The 21,444-nt window shown below is 52.6% G+C and overlaps 1 protein-coding gene across 1 annotated transcript; it reads left to right on the top strand.

Annotated features, from left to right (window-relative positions):
• The first annotated feature begins 18,822 nt into the window (after window positions 1-18,822).
• On the top strand, window positions 18,823-21,097 carry LOC147601660 (uncharacterized). The gene is made up of 4 exons (XM_086741472.1): window positions 18,823-18,867; window positions 18,963-19,247; window positions 20,593-20,655; window positions 20,766-21,097. The coding sequence occupies exons 1-4, from the start codon at window positions 18,825-18,827 to the stop codon at window positions 21,095-21,097; spliced, it is 723 nt and encodes a 240-aa protein (XP_086597598.1). The 5' UTR covers window positions 18,823-18,824.
• The last annotated feature ends 347 nt before the right edge of the window (window positions 21,098-21,444 follow it).

Raw genomic sequence — 21,444 nt, 5'->3', positions numbered from 1 at the left:
CCGGCAGCCCTCTGAGAATAAACCTTAAAAATCCCAAACACAATACAATACGAGATACAGTTTTTGGGGATAAAATGGCAAGATGGGCGTTGTCAGATTCCAATAGATATAGTCAACAAAATAACAGCTAAGGCTGCACTGACTGACAAAAAGGAAACAAAAGCTTTCCTGGGCGTTGTGGGTTTCTGGAGGATGCATATTCCAAATTATAGTATGATTGTAAGCCCTCTGTATAAAGTCACCTGCAAGAAGAATGATTTTAAATGAGGCCCTGAACAACAGCAGGCTTTAGAACAAATTAAACAAGAAATTGTTCATGCGGTGGCTCTTGGGCCAGTCCGGACAGGGCAAGAGGTAAGAAATGGGCTCTACACCACAGCTGGAAAGACTGGCCCTACCTGGAGTCTCTGGCAGAAAGCACCAGGGGAAACTCGTGGTCGACCCCTTGGGTTTTGGAGCCAGGGATATAAAGGATCTGAAGCCTGCTATACTCCAATCGAAAAAGAAATCCTGTCAGCATACGAAGGAGTTCGAGCAGCTTCAGAAGTGATTGGTAGCGAAGCACAGCTCCTCTTGGGACCCCGACTGCCAGAGTTGGGTTGCATTGTTCAAACAAAGGGTCCCATCTCCGCATCATGCAACGGATGCGCCCACTGAAAAAAAACCCCGAAAAATCACAAACGTTGGACGATTGCTCCCACAACGAAAGTGCCAGCCACTCAAGCTCTTGCTGCTCCTCACCGGCCACTGGCAGCGCATCTACAGCACCACAGACATCGGGGCTCCGGACTTTCCCTGACAAACAGGGCTTCGATGTTTACCACCAGCCGTACCTGAGTGCCCACTGAAAGAAAAACCCCGAAAAATCATGAACGTCGGACGATTGCTGCCACACAGAAAGTGCCAGCCACTCAAGCTCTTGCTGCTCCTCCCGGGACACTGGAAGCGCATCTACAGCACCACAGACATTGGGGCTCCGGGCTTTACCTGACGAACAGGGCTTCGACATTTACCACCAGCTGCACCTGCGCGACCACTGAAAAAAAACCTTGAAAAATCACAAACGTCGGACGATTGCTCACACACCGAAAGTGCCAGCCACTCAAACTCCTGCTGCTCCTCAGCGGTCATTGGAAGTGCATCTACAGCACCACAGACATCAAGGCTCCAGGCTTTCCCTGACAAACAGGGCCTCGACGTTTACGACCAGCCGTACCTGAGCGCCCACTGAAAGAAAAACCCCAAAAAATCATGAACGTCGGACGATTGCTCCCACACCGAAAGTGCCAGCCACTCAAGCTCTTGCTGCTCCTCCCGGGCCACTGGCAGCGCATCTACAGCACCACAGACATTGGGTCTCCGGGCTTTCCCTGACGAACAGGGCTTCGACATTTACCACCAGCTGCACCTGCGCGACCACTGAAAACAAAACCGAAAAATCACGAATGTCAGACGATTGCTCCCACACCGAAAGTGCCAGCCAGTCAAGCTCTTGCTGCTCCTCCCGGGACACTGGCAGCGCATCTAGAGCACCACAGACATCGGGGCTCCGGGCTTTCCCTGATGAACAGGGCCTCGACGTTTACCACCAGCTGCACCTGGGCGCCCACTGAAAAAAAACGCCGAAAAATCATGAACGTCAGACGATTGCTCCCACACCAAAAGTGCCAGCCACTCAAGCTCTTGCTACTCCTCACCAGCCATTGGCAGCTCATCTACAGCACCACAGACATCGGGGCTCCGGGCTTTCCCTGACCAACAGGGCTTCGACGTTTACCACCAGCTGCACCTGGGCAATCACTGACAAAACCCCCGAAAAATCACGAACGTCGGACGATTGCTCCCACACCGAAAGTGCCAGCCAGTAAAGCTCAAGCTCTTGCTGCTCCTCCCGGGACACTGGCAGCGCATGTACTGCACCACAGACATCGGGGCTCCAGGCTTTCCCTGACAAACAGGGCTTCAACGTTTACCACCAGCTCCACCTGGGTGCCCTCTGAAAGAAAAACCCCTAAAAATCATGAACGTAGGACGATTGCTCCCACACCGAAAGTGTCAGGCACTCAAGCACTTGTGGCTCCTCACCGGCCATTGGCAGCATCTACAGCACCACAGACATCGGGGCTCTGGGCTTTCCCTGACGAACAGGGCTTCGACGTATACTACCAGCTGCACCTGGGCACCCAGTGGAAAAACCCCCGAAAACTCACGAACTTCAGACGATTGCTCCCACACCGAAAGTGCCAGCCACTCAAGCTCTTGCTGCTCCTCCCTGGTCATTAGCAGCACCTACAGCACGACAGACAATCGAGCTCCGGGCTTTCCCTGCTGAACAGGGCTTCGACGTTTACCACCAGCTGCACCTGGGCACCCACTGACAAAACCCCCGAAAAATCACGATCGTCGGACGATTGCTCCCACACCGAAAGTGCCAGCCAGTCAAGCTCTTGCTGCTCCTCCCGGGCCACTGGCAGCGCATCTAGAGCACCACAGACATCGGGGCTCCGGGCTTTCCCTGCTGAACAGGGCTTCAACGTTTACCACCAGCTGCACCTGCTGGTGACTGAAAAAAAACCCTGCAAAATCAGAACCGTCGGACGATTGCTCCCACACCGAAAGTGCCAGCCAGCCAAGCTCTTGCTGCTCCTCACCGGCCATTGGCAGCATATCGACAGCAGCACAGACATTGTGGCTCCGGGCTTTTCCTGACGAACAGGGCTTCGACGTTTACCACCAGCTCCACCTCGGAGCCCACTGAAAGAAATCCCCGAAAAATCATGAACGTCGGACGATTGCTCCCACACCGAAAGTGCCAGCCAGTCAAGCTCTTGCTGCTCCTCCTGGCCCACTGGCAGCGCATCTACAGCACCACAGACATCGGGGCTCCGGGCTTTACCTGACGAACAGGGCTTCGACGTTTACCACCAGCTGCACCTGGGTGCCCACTGAGTTAAAAAACTGGAAAAATCATGAACGTTGAACGATTGCTCCCACACCGAAAGTGCCAGCCAGTAAACCTCAAGCTCTTGCTGCTCCTCACCGGCCATTGGCAGCGCATCTACAGCACCGCAGACATCGGGGCTCTGGGCTTTCCCTGATGAACAGGGCTTTGACGTTTACCACCAGCTGCACCTGGGCGACCACTGAAAGAAAAACCCCGAAAAATCATGAACGTCACGATTGTTCCCACACCGAAAGTGCCAGCCACTCAAGCTCCTGCTGCTCCTCACCGGCCATTGGCAGTGCATCTACAGCACTACAGACATGGGGGCACCGGGCGATCCCTGACCAACAGGGCTTCGACGTATACTACCAGCTGCACCTGGGCGCCCACAGAAAAAAAACCCCGAAAAATCACGAACGTCTGACGATTGCTCCCACACCGAAAGTGCCAGCCAGTCAAGCTCTTGCTGCTCCTCCTGGCCCACTGGCAGCGCATCTACAGCACCACAGACATCGGTGCTCCGGGCTTTCCCTCACAAAGAGGGCTTCGACGTTTACCACCAGCTGCACCTGGGCGCCCACTGAATGAAAAACCCTGAAAAATCACAAACGTCAGATGATTGCTCCCACAAAGAAAGCGCCAGCCAGTCAAGATCTTGCTGCTCCTACCGGACCACTGGCAGTGCATATAGAGCACCACAGACATTGGGGCTCTGGGCTTTCGCTAATGAACAGGGCTTCGACGTTTACCACCAGCTGCACCTGGGTGCCCACTGAAAGAAAATCCCCGAAAAATCACAAACGTCCGACAGTTGCTCGCACACCGAAATTGCAAGCCAGTCAAGGTTTTGCTGCTCCTCACTGGCCATTGGCAGCATATCGACAGCACCACAGACATTGTGACTCCGGGCTTTCCCTGATAAACAGGGCTTCGACGTTTACCACCAGCTGCACCTGGGCGCCCACTGAAAGTAAAATACAAAAAATGATGAAAGTCAGATGATTGCTCCCACACTGAAAGTGGAGCCAGTCGAGCTCTTGCTGCTCCTCACCAGCCATTGGCAGCGCATCTACAGCACCACAGACATTGGGGTTCCAGGCTTTCCCTGACGAAGAGGGCTTCGACGTTTACCACCAGCTGCACCTGTGTGCCCACTGAATTAAAAAACTGGAAAAATCACGAACGTCGGACGATTGCTCTCACACCGAAAGTGCCAGCCACTGAAGCTCTTGCTGCTCCTCCCGGGCAAATGGCAGCGCATCTACAGCACCATAGACATTGGGGTTCCGGGCTTTCCCTGACAAACAGGGCTTCAACATTTACCACCAGCTGCACCTGGCCGCCCACTGAATGAAAAACCCCGAAAAATCACAAACGTCGGACGATTGCTCCCACACCGAAAGTGCCAGCCACTCAAGCACTTGCGGCTCCTCACCGGCCATTGGCAACATCTAGAGTACCACAGACATCGGGGCTCTGGGCTTTCCCTGATGAACAGGGCTTCGACCTTAAACCACCAGCTGCACCTGCGCGACCACGGAAAAAATACCCCGAAAATCACGAACGTCGGAGTATTGCTCCCACAACGAAAGTGCCAACCACTCAAGCTCTTGCTGCTCCTCCTGGGCCACTGGAAGCGCATATACAGCACCACAGACATCTAGGCTCTTTGCTTTCCCTGACGAACAGGGCTTCGACGTTTACCACCAGCTGCACTTGGGCACCCACTGGCAGAACCCCAGAAAACTCATGAATGTCGGACGATTGCTCCCACACCGAAAGTGCCAACCGCTCAAGCTCTTGCTGCTCCTCCTGGGCCATTGGCAGCGCATCTACAGCACGACAGACATCGGGGCTCTGGGCTTTCCCTGACGAACAGGGCTTCGATGTTTACCACCAGCTGAACCTCAGCGACCACTGGAAAAACCCTGTAAAATCACGAATGTTGGACGATTGCTCCCACACCTAAAGTCCTATCAACTCAAGCACTTGCGGCTCCTCCTGGCCATTGGCAGCGCATCTACAGCACCACAGACATTGCGGCTCTGGGCTTTCCCTGACGAACAGGGCTTCGATGTTTACCACCAGCTGCACCTGGGCGTCCACTGAAAGAAAAACCCCGAAAAATCACAAACGTTTGACGATTGCTCCCACATCGAAAGTGCCAGCCAGACAAGCTCTTGCTGCTCCTCACCGGCCATTGGCAGTGTATTGACAGCACCACAGACATCGGGGCTCCGGGCATTCCCTGACGAACAGTGCTTCAACATTTACCACCAGCTCCACCTGGGCGCCCATGGGAAATAAACCCAGGAAAATCAGGAACGTCGGACTATTGCTGCCACACCGAAAGTGCCAACCACTCAAGCTCTTGCTGCTCCTCCTGGGCCACTGGAAGCGCATATACAGCACCACAGACATCGGGGCTCTGGGCTTACCCTGACGAACAGGGCTTCGACGTTTACCACCAGCTGCACCTGGGCACCCACTGCAGAACCCCAGACAACTCATGAATGTCGGACGATTGCTCCCACACCGAAAGTGCCAGCCACTCAAGCTCTTGCTGCTCCTCCCGGGCCACCGGCAGCGCATCTACAGCACCACAGACATCGGGGCTCCGGGCTTTCCCTGACAAACAGGGCTTCGATGTTTACCACCAGCTGCACCTCAGCGCCCACTGAAAGAAATACCCTGAATAATCACGAACGTCGGACGATTGCTCCCACAACTAAAGTGCCAGCCACTCAAGCTCTTGCTGCTCCTCCCTGGTCATTGGCAGCACCTACAGCACGGCAGAGAATGGAGCTCCGGGCTTTCCCTGACAAACAGGGCTTCGACGTTTACCACCAGCTGCACCTGGGCGCCCACTGACAAAACCCCCGAAAAATCACGATCGTCGGACGATTGCTCCCACACCTAAAGTGATTTCAACTCAAGAACTTGCTTCTCCTCACCGGCCATTGGCAGCGCATCTACAGCACCTCAGACATCGGGGCTCCGGGCTTTCCCTCACGAACAGGGCTTCGACGTTTACCACCAGCTGCACTTGGGCGCCCACGGAATGAAAAACCCTGAAAAATCACAAACATCGTAGAATTGCTCCCACAGAGAAAGTGCCAGCCACTCTAGCTCTTGCTGCGCCTCACCGGACATTGGCAGCGTATCGACAGCTCCACAGACATGGGGGCTTCGGGCTTTCCCTTAGGAACAGGGCTTCGACGTTTACCACCAGCTGCACCTGGGCGCCCACTGAAAGAAATACCCCGAATAATCACGAACGTCGGACGATTGCTCCCACACTGAAAGTGCCAGCCAGTCAAGCTCTTGCTGCTCCTCCTGGGCCATTGGCAGTGCATCTACAGCACTTCAGACATCGGGGCTCTGGGCGATCCCTGACCAACAGGTCTTCGACGTATACTACCAGCTGCACCTGGGCGCCCACTGAAAAAAAACGACCGTCGGACGATTGCTCCCACACCGAAAGTGCCAGTCACTCAAGCACTTGCGGCTCCTCACCGGCCATTGGCAGCATCTACAGCACCACAGACATCGGGGCTCCGGGCTTTCCCTCACGAACAGGGCTTCGACGTTTACCACCAGCTGCACCTGGGCACCCACTGGAAAAACCCCCGAAAACTCACGAACGTCGGACGATTGCTCCCACACCGAAAGTGCCAGCCACTCAAGCTCTTGCTGCTCCTCCCGGGCCACTGGCAGCGCATCAACAGCACCACAGACATCGGGGCTCCGGACTTTCCCTGACAAACAGGGCTTCGACGTTTACCACCAGCTCCACCTGGGTGCCCACTGAATGAAAAACCCCGATAAATCACGAATGTCGGACGATTGCTCCCACACCGAAAGTGCCAGCCACTCAAGCACTTGCGGCTCCTCAGCGGCCATTGGCAGCGCATCTACAGCACCACAGACATCGGGGCTCCGGGCTTTCCCTTACGTACAGGGCTTCGACGTTTACCACCGGATGCACCTGGGCGCCCTTTGAAAAAAAACCCCGAGAACTCACTAACGTCGGACGATTGCTCCCACACCGAAAGTGCCAGCCAGTAAAGCTCAAGCTCTTGCTGCTGCTCACGGGAGACTGGCAGCGCATCAACAGCACCACAGACATTGGGGCTCTGGGCTTTCCCTAGCAAACAGGGCTTCGACGTTTACCACCGGCTGCACCTCGGCGCCCACTGACAAAACCCACGAAAAATCACGAACGTCAAACGATTGCTCCCACACTGAAAGTGCCAGCCAGTCAAGCTCTTGCTGCTCCTCCTGGGCCACTGGAAGCGCATCTACAGCACCACAGACATCGGGGCTCCGGACTTTCCCTCACGAACAGGGCTTCGACGTTTACCACCAGCTGCACCTGGGCACCCACTGGAAAAAACTCTGAAAATTCACGAATGTCGGACGATTGCTCCCACACCGAAAGTGCCAGCCACTCAAGCTCTTGCTGCTCCTCACCAGCCATTGGCAGCGCATCTATAGCACCACAGACATCGGGGCTCTGGGCTTTCCCTTACAAACAGGGCTTCAACGTTTACCACCAGCTGCACCTGGTTGCCCACTGAATGAAAAACCCTCAAAAATCACAAACGTCAGACGCTTGCTCCCACATCGAAAGTGCCAGCCACTCAAGATCTTGCTGCTCCTCCCGGGCCACTGGCAGCGCATCTACAGCACCATCGACATGGGGGCTCCGGACTTTCCCTGACGAACAGGGCTTCGACGTTTACCACCAGCTGCACCTGGGTGCCCACTGAAAGAAAAGCCCCGAAAAATCATGAACGTCAGACGATTGCTCCCACACAGAAAGTGCCAGCCACTCAAGCTCTGGCCGCTCCTCCCTGGCCATTGGCAGCACCTACAGCACCACAGACATTGGGGCTCCGGGCTTTCCCTGACAAACAGGGCTTCGACGTTTACCACCAGCTGCACCTGGGCGCCCGCTGACTAAACCCCCGAATAATCACGATCGTCGGTCGATTGCTCCCACACTGAAAGTGCCAGCCAGTCAAGCTCTTGCTGCTCCTCCCGGCCCGCTGGCAGCGCATCTACAGCACCACAGACATCGGGGCTCCTGACTTTTCCTGACGAACAGGGCTTCATCGTTTACCACCAGCTGCACCTCAGCGCCCAATGGAAAAAAACCTGAAAAATCACGAATGTCGGACGATTGCTCCCACACCTAAAGTGTTAGCAACTCAAGATCTTGCTGCTCCTCACCGGCCATTGGCAGAGTATCGGCAGCACCACAGACATCGGGGCTCCAGGCTTTCCCTTACGTACAGGGCTTCGACGTTTACCACCAGCTGCACGTGGGTGCAGACTGAAAGAAAAACCCTGAAAAATCACGAACGTCGGACGATTGCACCCACAGCAAAATGCCAGCCAGTCAAGCTCTTGCTGCTCCTCACCGGCCATTGGCAGTGCATCTACAGCACTACAGACATCGGGGCTCTGGGCGATCCCTGACCAACACGTCTTCGACGTATACTACCAGCTGCACCTGGGCGCCCACTGAAAAAAAACCCTGAAAAAAAACGACGGTCGGACGATTGCTACCACACCGAAAGTGCCAGCCACTCAAGCACTTGCGGCTCCTCACCGGCCATTGGCAGCATCTACAGCACCACAGACATCGGGGCTCCGGGCTTTCCCTGACGAACAGGGCTTCGACATTTACCACCAGCTGCACTTGGGCACCCACTGGAAAAAACCCCGAAAACTCACGAACGTCGGACGATTGCTCCCACACCGAATGTGCCAGCCACTCAAGCTCTTGCAGCTCCTCCCGGGCCACTGGCAGCGCATCTACAGCACCACAGACATCGGGGCTCCGGGCTTTCCCTGACGAACAGGGCTTCGACGTTTACCACCAGCTGCACCTGGGCGCCCACTGAATGAAAAACCCCGAAAAATCACGAATGTCGGACGATTGCTCCCACACCGAAAGTGCCAGCCACTCAAGCTCTTGCTGCTCCTCCCCGGCCATTGGCAGCGCATCTACAGCACCACAGACATCGGGGCTCCGGGCTTTCCCTGACGAACAGGGCTTCGATGTTTACCATCAGCTGCACCTGGCGGTGACTGAAAAAACCCCTGCAAAATCAAATTGTTGGACGAATGCTCCCACAACGAAAGTGCCAGCCACTCAAGCTCTTGCTGCTCCTCCTGGGCCACTGGCAGGACATCTACAGCAGCACAGACATCGGGGCTCCGGGCTTTCCCTGATGAACAGGGCTTCAACGTTTACCACCAGCTCACCTGGGCGACCACAGAAAAAATACCCCAAAAATCACGAACGTCGGACGATTGCTCCCACACCGAAAGTGGCAGCCACTCAAGCTCTTGCTGCTCCTCCTGGGCCACTGGCAGCGCATCTACAGCACCACAGACATCGGGGCTCTGGGCTTTCCCTGACGAACAGGGCTTCGACGTTTACCACCGTGTGGTGGTTTAACCCGGATCACCACACAGTTTCTTATTCACCCTCCCCCTACCTAGTGGGACAGGGGAGAGAAATTGGGAAGAAAGGAAAACTCGTGGGTTGAGATAAAAACAGTTTACTAAAAATACTAAAAACTACAAAGCTAACAGGATATAAGGATATTAATATATACAAAATATACAAAATGAACAATGTACAATTTCTCACCACCCGATGTCCGAATGACCGACGCAGCCCGTCCTGAGCAGTGATCAGAGGAACAACACCGAGCAGCAAGCAAAGGGGGAGAGCAAGCTAGCAAGGTAGAGGGAACGATGCCAGCAAGCAAGAGAGAAGAAAAGAATGCCAAGGGTGCCCAAACGGATACCCGACAAGAAAAGGAATAACTGAAAATGATGCCCCCTCCCATGGGCAACCCCCACTTATATACTGAGCATGACGTTTATGGCATGGAATACTCTCTTTGGCCAGTTTGGATCAATTATTCTGTCTGTCTTTCACCCAGCTTCCCGCATCTGCACGTTAACGCGACCTTAACGAGACTTGGAAAGCCAGACAGTGTCCTTGGTCTCATTAACAACAACTCGTATCATCAGAATGTTTTTATCAACATTCTTCACACACAAAATCCAAAACACACCAGCTACTGAGAAGAAAATTAACTCCATCCCTGCTGAAACCAGGACACACCGGATGCACCTGGGCGCCCTTTGAAAAAAAACCCCGACAACTCACGAACGTCGGACGATTGCTCCCACACCGAAAGAGCCAGCCAGTCAAGCTCTTGCTGCTCCTCAGCGGCCATTGGCAGCGCATCTACAGCACCACAGACATCGGGGCTCTGGGCTTTCCCTGACGAACAGGGCTTTGACGTTTACCACCAGCTGCACCTGGGCAACCACTGTAAAAAAAACCCTGAGAAATCACGAACGCCAGATGATTGCTCCCACACCGAAAGTGCCAGCCACTCAAGCTCTTGCTGCTACTCCCCGGTTTTTGGCAGCACATCTACAGCACCATAGACATTGGAGCTCCGGGCTTTTCCTGATGAAAAGGGCATCGACGTTTACCACCAGCTGCACCTCGGCGCCCACTGAAAGAAAACGCCCCAAAAATCAGAAACGTCGGACGATTGCTCCCACACCGAAAGTGCCAGCCAGTCAAGCTCTTGCTGCTCCTCAGGGGCCATTGGCAGCGCATCTACAGTACCACAGACATCGTGGCTGTGGGCTTTCCCTGATGAACAGGGCTTCAGCGTTTACCACCAGATGCACCTGGGCGCCCACTGAAAGAAAAACCCCAAAAAAATCACAAAAGTTGGGCGATTGCTCCAAGACCGAAAGTGCCAGCAAGACAAGCTCTTCCTGCTCCTCAGCGGGCATTGGCAGCACATCTACAGCACCACAGACATCGGGGCTCTGGGCTTTCCCTGACGAACAGGGCTTCGACGTTTACCACCAGATGCACTTGGGCGACCACTGAAAGATAATCCCCGAAAAATCATAATGTCGGACGATTGCTCCTACAGCGAAAGTGCCAGCCAGTCAAGCTCTTGCTGCTCCTCAGGGGCCATTGGCAGCGCATCTACAGTACCACAGACATCGTGGCTGTGGGCTTTCCCTGATGAACAGGGCTTCAACATTTACCACCAGCTGCACCTGGGCGTCCACGGGAAAAAAACCCCGAAAAATCAGGAACGTCGGACGATTGCTCCCACACCGAAAGTGCCAGCCACTCAAGCTCTTGCTGCTCCTCCCCGGCCATTGGCAGCGCATCTACAGCACGACACACATCGGGGCTCCGGGCTTTCCCTGAAGAACAGGGCTTTGACGTTTACCACCAGCTGCACCTGGGCAACCACTGGAAAGAAACCCCGAAAAATCACGAACGTCGGACGATTGCTCCCACACCGAAAGTGCCAGCCAGACAACCTCTGGATGCTCCTCCCTGGCCACTGGCAGGGCATCTACAGCACCATAGATATCGTGCCTCCGGGCTTTCCCTGACGAACAGGGCTTCGATGTTTACCACCAGCTGCACCTGGACGTCCATGGGAAAAAAACCCCGAAAAATTAGGAACGTCGGACGATTGCTCCCACACCGAATGTGCCAGCCACTCAAGCTCTGGCTGCTCCTCCCCGGCCATTGGCAGCGCATCTACAGCACCACAGACATTGAGGCTCTGGGCGTTACCTGACAAACAGGGCTTCGACCTTTACCACCAGCTGCACCTGGGCGCCCACTGAAAGAAAAACCCCAAAAAAATCACAAAAGTTGGGCGATTGCTCCAACACCGAAAGTGCCAGCAAGACAAGCTCTTCCTGCTCCTCAGTGGGCATTGGCAGCACATCGACAGCACCACAGACATCGGGGCTCCGGGCTTTCCCTGACGAACAGGGCTTCGACGTTTACCACCAGATGCACTTGGGCGACCACTGAAAGATAATCCCCGAAAAATCATAATGTCGGACGATTGCTCCTACAGCGAAAGTGCCAGCCAGTCAAGCTCTTGCTGCTCCTCACCGGCCATCGGCAGCGTATCGATAGCACCACAGACATCGGGGCTCCGGGCTTTCCCTGACGAACAGGGCTTTGACTTTTACCACCAGCTGCACCTGGGCAACCACTGGAAAGAAACCCCGAAAAATCAGGAACGTCGGACGATTGCTCCCACACCGAAAGTGCCAGCCAGACAACCTCTGGATGCCCCTCCCTGGCCACTGGCAGGGCATCTACAGCGCCATAGATATCGTGGCTCCGGGCTTTCCCTGACGAACAGGGCTTCGACGTTTACCACCAGCTGCACCTGGACGTCCACGGGAAAAAAACCCCGAAAAATCAGGAACGTCGGACGATTGCTCCCACACCGAAAGTGCCAGCCACTCAAGCTCTTGCTGGTCCTCCTGGGCCACTGGTAGCGCATCTACAGCATCACAGACAACGGGGTTCTGGGCTTTCCCTGACAAACAGGGCTTTGACGTTTACCACCAGCTGCACCTGCTCGTCCACTGAAAGAAAATACCCGAAAAATCACGAAAGTCGGACGATTGCTCCCACACCGAAAGTGCCAGCCACTCAAGCTCTTGCTGCCCCTCACCGGCCATTCGCAGCGCATCTACACCACCATAGACATTGGAGCTCCGGGCTTTTCCTGATGAACAGGGCTTCGACGTTTACCACCAGCTGCACCTGGTCGCCCACTGAAAGAAAACCCCCAGAAAATCAGAAACGTCGGACGATTGCTCCCACACCGAAAGTGCCAGCTACTCAAGCTCCTGCTGCTCCTCACTGGCCATTGGCAGCGCACCTAGAGCACACAGACATTGGGGCTCTGGGCTTTCCCTGACGAACAGGGCTTCAACGTTTACCTCCAGCTGCATGTCGGCGCTCACTGGTAAAAAACCCGAAAAATCACGAAAGTCGAACGATTGCTCCAACACCGAAAGTGCCAGCCAGTCAATCTCTTGCTGCTCCTCAGGGGCCATTCGCAGCGCATCTACAGTACCACAGACATCGTGGCTGTGGGCTTTCCCTGATGAACAGGGCTTCAGCGTTTACCACCAGCTGCACCTGGGCGCCCACTGAAAGAAATTCCCCGAAAAATCATAAAAGTCGGCCGATTGCTCCAACACCGAAAGTGCCAGCCAGCCAAGCTCTTGCTGCTCCTCCCCGACCATTGGCAGCACATCTACAGCACCACAGACATTGGAGCTCCGGGCTTTCCCTGAGAAACAGGGCTTCGACGTTTACCACCAGATGCACCTGGGCGACCATGGGAAATAAACCCCAAAAAATCAGGAACGTCAGACGATTGCTCCCACACCGAAAGTGCCAGACAATCTCAAGCTCTTTCTGCTCCTCCTGGGCCACTGGCAGCGCATCTACAGCACCACAGATATCGGGGCTCCGGGCTTTCCCTGACGAACAGTGCTTCGACGTTTACCACCAGCTCCAAGAACCGTTTGCGTTTCATCTGAGCTTCAAAACTGACACCCTGCGGCTGTGCATTTCCTCCTCCCTGCGGTGCAGCTGCCTCAGTTGCTGCAGGCTGATGGGCTCCAGCTGCTTCGGTGGAGGGCAGCACCAGCACAGGGGCACCCCTGGCACTGGCATACTGCAGCTGACTGACTGAGCTGAAGCAGCAAAAAAAGCTCCCTAGCAGGATGGGGGAATGCCTCACCCCAACTTGGGCACTGTGCACTTCTCCACACCCCTTTGGCTGACGCCAGGCACTCACCACCCACCAGTGTAACCTCTGGGCTGAAACCTTCACGCCCCGATACACAGCTGGAGCTGCTCTCACTCATAAGCCTTCCTCAGCGGCCCTGGCTCAAGTTTTCAAGCATCACCATCCTTGGATTTACCAGTGTTTCTCATATTCACCTGAACAGCAGACAGGATTACAACCTTCTCGCCAATTTATGCATTTGCCAACCTGGAGCGGGCTTTCTGCAAACCTGCCCCCGCTGCTTGCGCACAGAAGACCCATCGCTGAAGACCACTGAGCAGTCATCTCCTCCTGCCACACAACACTGTCCCCATCTGGGGTCCATTTCATCCTCCTCTCAGTCTCAACAACAGCAGAGCGTGACAAGCAAACATGCTGCTGCTGGCAGCCCTCATGGCCACAGCTGCTTGGTCTTGTAAGTCCTTCCTTATTTTCCTACCTTTCCTCACAGGCACCCATGGCTCTGCTAACAGGTGTCTTCCCACATCCCTGAATTTCTGCTAATGACATCATTTCTCCTTTTCTCTTTCCCAGATGGATTTGCACAAGAAATTCCCATGCAGAGTCCTATATCCATCACCAAGTTCCGAAAAAGTGCACGGATGACATGTGAAATTAAATCATTAGGGACAGGTTTTGATGGCACCGTCATACACTGGTATCAACAGAAGGAGGGTAAAGCTCCAGAGAGGGTACTGTTCTTTTTTGGAGGGAGAATTACAGTGGAGACCGGCTTTCAAGAAAACAGGTACATGGTTGAAAAGGTTTCTGGCCAGAACCGGTGCGTTCTTACAATAAAAGACGTAGTTCCAGATGACGCTGCTACTTACTACTGCGCCTACTGGGACCCTCACAATAGTAGAAACTCAGAGATCATCAAGGCAAAAACCCTCCCTCGACCTCTGAACCACAGGGTTGTAACTGTGCCCCTGCCCTGATCTTCTCACTCCATCTGGTATGAGTTACTGAAAAGCCAAACCTTCTTCTGCTGCCCAAAGATAGCAGCTAACCCTGCGCAACTCTCCTGTTCCGAGTCTGGGTTGTCATTAGCACTCCGGTCTTCAGACACACATCTGCTCTTTTAAAGGCAAAGGAAATCTTCACTGCCTTAAGACTTAGCACATGACTACTGGGAACTCCCCTGATCCTTTGGTGCTGTTTGCGTAGCCATGGCAGAAAAATAGAGGTCCTTGAGGGAAGCGGATATTGCATTGATTTTTCTAGTCCAGGCACTGTTGTCCCCTAGGAAGGAGAAGGCAGTAAAAGAAAGACAACATGCTGAAGAATGTACCTTGGTGCTGCTTGCTACTGCCTAGCACTTCTAAAAAAAGTCCCCCCCTCTAGTCTTACCTGCTGTCCATGGACGCAACGCTAAGGCCCTGGAAATATTGTTCCCTTAATCTGGATACAGCAAAATCCCAGACAGACCAATTTACATCAGAGATTTACAGTCTCTTCTGTACCACAGCCGGGGATGTGCTGCTTATCCTCATCCTCTTCTTTCACTTCACATTAAGGCAAAGAGGGTAAACAGGGGTTTTTGAAAGGAATGAGATTTGCTGAAACTGTCAAGTTTTATGGACTTATTTAAGATTTGCAGGCAGTTAGTAAGTGGCCTTAGGCACAGAAAGCATTTCAAAGAAGACCCTGAGAGGGATCATCTTTGCTTGTGCCTTTAGCCCAGTATTTGCCTACTCATCAGCTTTGCTTTTCCTGATGAGGGGTGTAATTGGGTACCTGAAATGCTGGACCATCACACAGAATGAGCTACAGGACTTTAGAAAGAAGACCAAGCAAGCTGCAAGGAAGCACTAAAGACCAGTAGCCTCAGCTCTTGAAAGCCTTAAACACAATGTGAAGTTTAAGCAGGCAAGTGCTCTTGAATCCTGTTGGTACCTTCAGGGCTAGTTAGCTAGTTAGCGTGACGCAGAACACTCAGCCAGAAGTTGGTACTGTCACATGTAGTCTGTATTCAGAGGGTCTCATGGTGGTTTTCTGCTTTCCGTGTGCAGTGGCTTCCAGCATCCATCACTACTGTCCTTGCAGTGCTCCAGTGACTGCTGGTGTTTTTCTCAGGGACCGTTTGTTTGTAGTCCTGTCACAGTATCAGAAAGCTTCCTGAAACAGACCTCTTCCTCGTTGAAGCCTGTGGTGTCACTATGCGCATTCTATGATAGCAAAATTGATGTGGACCATTAAGAGACCCATCTCCAGTGGTTTCACCACCTCTAGCACACTCTGGATGTCTCACAGGGGACCAGCACTTAGCGAGCTTCACACCTTCCCACGGTCTGTCCACAGAGCAAAGCCCCATACAGTAGAGAGTCTCCTTCTTCCTTCCCTTCCTTCCCCTTCCCTTCCCTGCCCTTCCCCTTTCTTGCCCTTCCCCTCCCCTGCCCTTCCCCTTTCCTGCCCTTCCCCTCCCCTGCCCTTCCCCTGCCCTGCCCTTTTGCTCCCCTCTCCTCAATGCTTCCCACAAGAGCTTGGGGACACCTTCCCCTGGTTTGACACACACTGGCACCAGCTGACGCCCAAGGAGGTCCCTCCTCCTCGCATGATGCTCACGCTGCACCAGAGACAGATTCCTCCTCCTCTCAGTCTCAACGACAGCAGAGTGTGACAAGCAAACGTGCTGCTGGTAGCCCTCACGGCCACAGCCTCTTGCTCTTGTAAGCTGTGTCATGGGATCCCCTCATGATGTCCAAGCGTCAAAATGAATGGCACAAAATGTCAAAGGAAGAGCTATGGTGGTATTCTCATGGGATGAAAAAATCATCCTACACTTGGAGCCTACAAAACATCCGCCAACAAGGGAGTTAAGGAAAGAAGCTGATGTCTGTCTTGTACCACATCTGGGGAACAAATCTCTGAGAACAGGGCGCTCACTACAACAAGCACAGATATATCCAGGAAGAAAGGAAGCAAGGGGAACTTGGCTAAAACTAAGGCAGAAATCTCTAAGAGTGCAAGAGTCATCTTGCCTATGACTGTGGGTCATGCTGCCATTGGGTGGTGGGAACCTGAGCACTCCTTTCTCTTCCTGAGGTGCCTGCTCCCTCCTGCCCCAGATGGACTCTGCTCCTGGCTGGCTCTGGGAGGCAGGCTCGGCATCGCACCATGTGCATGTTGCTGCTGCAGGTGCTTCTGGCTGCGTCAGCCCTTTGCTGTATGATGTAGATGTGGGTTGCAGGGGCTTGGGAGAGTCCCTGTCCCTGAGCCCCTGGGACTTGGTACTGCTGTCACGACAGTGCTGTTTCTCTGCTTTCCTTGTAGGTGGAGCTGTGCAAAGCCTCAGGCAGACAAAACCTCCCGGCGGCAGAGCTGTGCAAAAGAGTACATGGATCAGGTGCCGTTGTTCTGGGTCAGACACTTTCTGAATACCTTCATCCACTGGTACTAACATAAACCCTGAGAAGCTCCAAAGCACACTCTTCACGTGCAGTCAGGGGATTCTTATTTTTATGAAAAAGCACACAGGGGAAATTTTGTGTCCAAGAAGGAGAGGACAGAGTCCATATGTTCCCCGACAATAGATCAAATCACAAAGCAGCAAAAGGCTACCTATTATGGTGCTTAAGGGTGCAAAGCCTTACAAAACCATTGTTCAGCTGACAGAGAAACGTCCTCTGTGCTCCTGAGGGCTGGAAACCTCCCCTGACTCCATGGTCCTGCCTGCCAGGCTGGGCTCAGCAGCAGGAACTCATTAGGGTGAGAAGTTGTGAAAAACAGCACACAAGTGCTGCTTGGCTGCTTTAGATGACTATCCTGGAAGGGAAGCCAATGCACCTTAAAAATCTGGGAATGAAGAACTGACTTTTAAAGCTAGCACACACAATTCGTATGCTGAGAGAAAAAAAAAAAAAGCCACAAAGATGACTCTTTACTCATCATCTAAGCAAATTCCCTGGGGAGAAAACGAAAAAAAAAAACCAGATGTTTGCTTCAGTAGTGTGCTCTCTTCTTACAAGCGTGCTTCTTCAGAAGCATTTTTGTTTGCCTTCTATCTAAGTGTTAATCAAAGGAAATGGCTTGTGCATAATTATTTAACGCATTCACAGCTCCCACAGCCTCACTGGGTGGTTTTCTGCTGTTCAGATCTGCTTAGCCCCCGCTTGAGTCTGGCCCTCACCCTGTCCCCATAAGGAAGCCATAAGGAGGAGAGTGACAATGTGGCTGCGGAGCGCTTTCCTCCTGATGGCTGGTTTTTCTTGTGCGTGGCCTACTCACCCCACTGCCTGCACCCCTGCCCACGGCAAAGGGGTCGCTCTCATTTTATGTTTTTGCTCACACAGGTGGTTCTGCACAAGTCTTGCAGCAAACCCCAATATCCATCACCAAGCCAGAAAGCAAAACGGTGCTCATCAACTGTCACGTCTCCGATCCAGATTTTAACAACCTTTTCATTCACTGGTACCGCAAGAGGCCCAACGCAGCTCCCAAGCGCATTGCCTACATGTCCTCCAGGATGTTTCTTGAAAACAAGTCTGATGAGGGGAAATTCAGCATCGAGAAGGACTCCGCCAAATCTGTCTGCACCCTGACAGTGACCAAAGTAACTCTGCAAGACTCCGCTACCTACTACTGTGCTAGGTGGGATGCACAGCAGTACAAAGCCACAGGGGACCTGCACAAAGATGTGCTCTGCTTTCTGAACCAGATCCTCAAGTGTTTGACAGCACACAGGAACATCCCCACCCTTCACACACACAAGTTTCTTGATTGACTTTGGTGGGGCTTCTCGTCCAAAAAGCTAGCAAACCTGTAAAACAACCAACCTTGCCTCTGAACAATGACATTGAATTGCACCGAATAGATCCTATATTTTGCTCACCCTAATCATCTTCATTTTAAACAGGCACTGTTTAGCAGCCTTGAACTAGCCTAAAAGCACTGGCAAAATTTGCTTCAGATTACAAAATTACATTGTAAATGAGATAAAGTAATTGTGTGTGTGCATGAGAAAGAGAGCGGGAAGGTGATTTTGTGCAGCTTATGTAAAAGCTATGGTCAGGCTGTTGACACATGGGGGTTCAGTCAGGCCGCTTTCTCTCAGCATCGCCTGCCTGCTGCCAGGGGAGCCTCTCCGGATGATGCCCAAGTGAGTCCTTTCCTTTGCTGAGCCACAGCCCTCTGTCCCTGCTGGGAGAGCTGTGGCTTTCCTCCTGGAGGCAGATGCCAGCGAGACCCTCAGGATGCTGCTGCTCCTGCTCCTGGCCCTGGCTGCAGCCTGGCCTCGTAGGTTCCCCTTGTCACCATGGCACAGGGCAGCGGCAGGAGGTGGCCCCATATTTACGAGTGTGTTTGTTCTGTTTTTCTCTCCTTCTTTCTAGATGGACAAGCCCAAGTGATTCTGAAGCAAAGTCAAGTGTCCATCACCAGAGCACAAGCTAAAACCGCATGGATTGACTGTACGGTCGAGGGCGTACCTGACTTCCAGTCCGCAAATATACATTGGTACCGACATATCCCCTCCAAAGGTCCTGAACAGATTCTGTATATCGGAATAGGTCAAAGTATTTACGATGACAGTTCCCATACGAACAAGTATTATTCTCTGAAGAAAGGTACAAATACCTGCTCTTTCTCAATAAATGACGTCAACTCCAGCGATGAAGGTACCTACTACTGTGCCTACTGGCAGTCTCACAGAAGTAGCAGACCATGGACAGCCCGCACAGAAAGCTGCCTGTGCGCTGAGCGGCAGGGCAGGCTTTCTGTCAAATGCAGAGAAGCACGATTGCACCTTCCTGCCTCTAAAACACCCCAACAGGTTTATGCTGAGTGTGCAAGTAGCAATAACGGACAGAGAGAGCAGCAAAGGAATGCTGTGTGCCACAACTCAGCTGGTGTAACGTGCTGTGCTGGGGTAAAGGAGCTCTCGTGGGGATGATGGTAATGACTGAATTCAGCCACTGACACGGATCGTCTTTGCTGAATAGACAGACTTTCCCAAATACAGTCTGAGCAATCATGCTGGAGATACAGGTGGTACTCATCACTGGTCATCTCAATGATTATGATGGTGATGACTGCTTACAACACCGATATCCCTTACGACCCCTTGTTATAGGAACGGATCTGTTACACTGGACATCTCCTGAAAAGACAGCCCCGAGAAAGCATTGTGAAGACCGTTTGCAAGAGAAAGTTGCAAAGTAAAGCAGGGAATTTATGGAAACAATGAGAAAGCACTGCTCAGCCAGCCACCCGGGAGCAGAGAGGCAGTAAGAGCTCACTCATGTGGCAAGGGCATTCACCACCACATATCCATGTCAGTGTTTCTGTAGTGGACTGCTAATAGAGACAAAGTCTTCAAGACAATAAACTCCATGCTGAATGATTTTTTGGTTGTTGTTCTGTCATCGTAGGTGTCTACACTACAGGACCTGACACAACTCCATGAATCTACCACAAGGACAAGAGAACCATATGAACTTTCTGTACTAGTTGTGAGATGAGATTTAGTTGTGTACACTGAGACAAAGACCCCAGAAATGATCCAGAGGGGATTATCTCTCTTGGTTCAGAAAATGAGAACAGTTTGGAGCTGTTTTAAGGAGGAGTAAGAGAGCATAGTTCACTATGTGTGCTACCAACGCTGGCAGTATGTTCTAGGAAAGGCTGCCGAAATGTGCTTCTGGGATAGTTTTGGGAGTGTCTGCAGAGAGGAGAACAGGGCCAGACTGAGCAACTTGAGTTTTCGAGTGTGTGCTCAGCAGCAGGCAAGTGAGAGGAATGTAGCAGAGGAAGAAATGTTATTTCAGACTGAGTATTTTAGGTACTTTCTACAATGTTCCCCCTGTGGTTTAGCCCGTCAGTAAATATAAACCCTCCATGGCAGCAAGTTGAAGAACGGCCATTGGATGTGCTAAATGAGTCACTTCCGCCTCACAGCTGTTTGACGCTTTCTCCACCTGAACGACTTTACAAGGTTTCTGTCTCTGTCTATTTCATTTCCAGGTTTAACCCACATGGGCCGCATGTTGCTGCTTCCCGTCCTTCTTGCAACTTCATTGTGGTCCCGTAAGCCCTTTTTCCTCTCCCCTCTCCTTCCCATGCGTGGAGGACACAGTCCTGGCTCCACACTGCAGCAGTTTCTTCCCCTCACACCATTTCTCTGCTTCCCCTTTCAGGTGGAGATGCGCAGGTAGTCCCGAAGCAGAACCCAGCGCTGCAGAGGCAGATGAAGGGCAGCTCTGTCAGAATGACGTGCCGCATGAGCACCAACAACATCGTGCACTGGTACAAGCAGCTTCCTGGACAGCCGCTGAAGAGGATATTGTACGTGTCAGGGCAGTCACCTGTTTATGATTACAGCAGTGATGAAAGGAGATTTCGAGTTTCGAAGCATTCTACTGAGCCCCTCTATCATCTCACAATAGATTATTTAACCCCAAGGGATTCTGGCACTTACTACTGTGCATATTGGTTTTATCAAGGCAGCACAGCCTTACATAGGCAATGATAAACCATACAAAAAGGCATTTTGCACTCTGAACCGCCAACTCGGAACTCTGCCAAAAAATTCAGACACTTCCCTATTCTACACCTCTGTCATGATTTTCTGCAGCTAGATAGTAAAAACAACAATTTATCATGACAACTGCTAAACATATGGCGTTAATAATCAGTATATCATTTCAGTACTCTTGTCTATCTGTAAGGCCCACAAGGCTGGCACTTCCCTCTCTGTGCACCTAGAAGTGGTGAGGCAGCTCATCACAGCCATTGCGAAGCCACTATCGATTCTCTTTGAAAGGTCACCACAATCAGTGAAGGTTCCTGACGATTAGAAGAAAGCAAACGTCACTC

The sequence above is a fragment of the Chlamydotis macqueenii genome, chromosome 2 (genome assembly GCF_036417535.1).
Source record: "Chlamydotis macqueenii isolate bChlMac1 chromosome 2, bChlMac1.mat, whole genome shotgun sequence".
Lineage (NCBI taxonomy): Eukaryota > Metazoa > Chordata > Aves > Otidiformes > Otididae > Chlamydotis > Chlamydotis macqueenii.
This window is presented reverse-complemented; position numbering and strand designations above follow the sequence as displayed.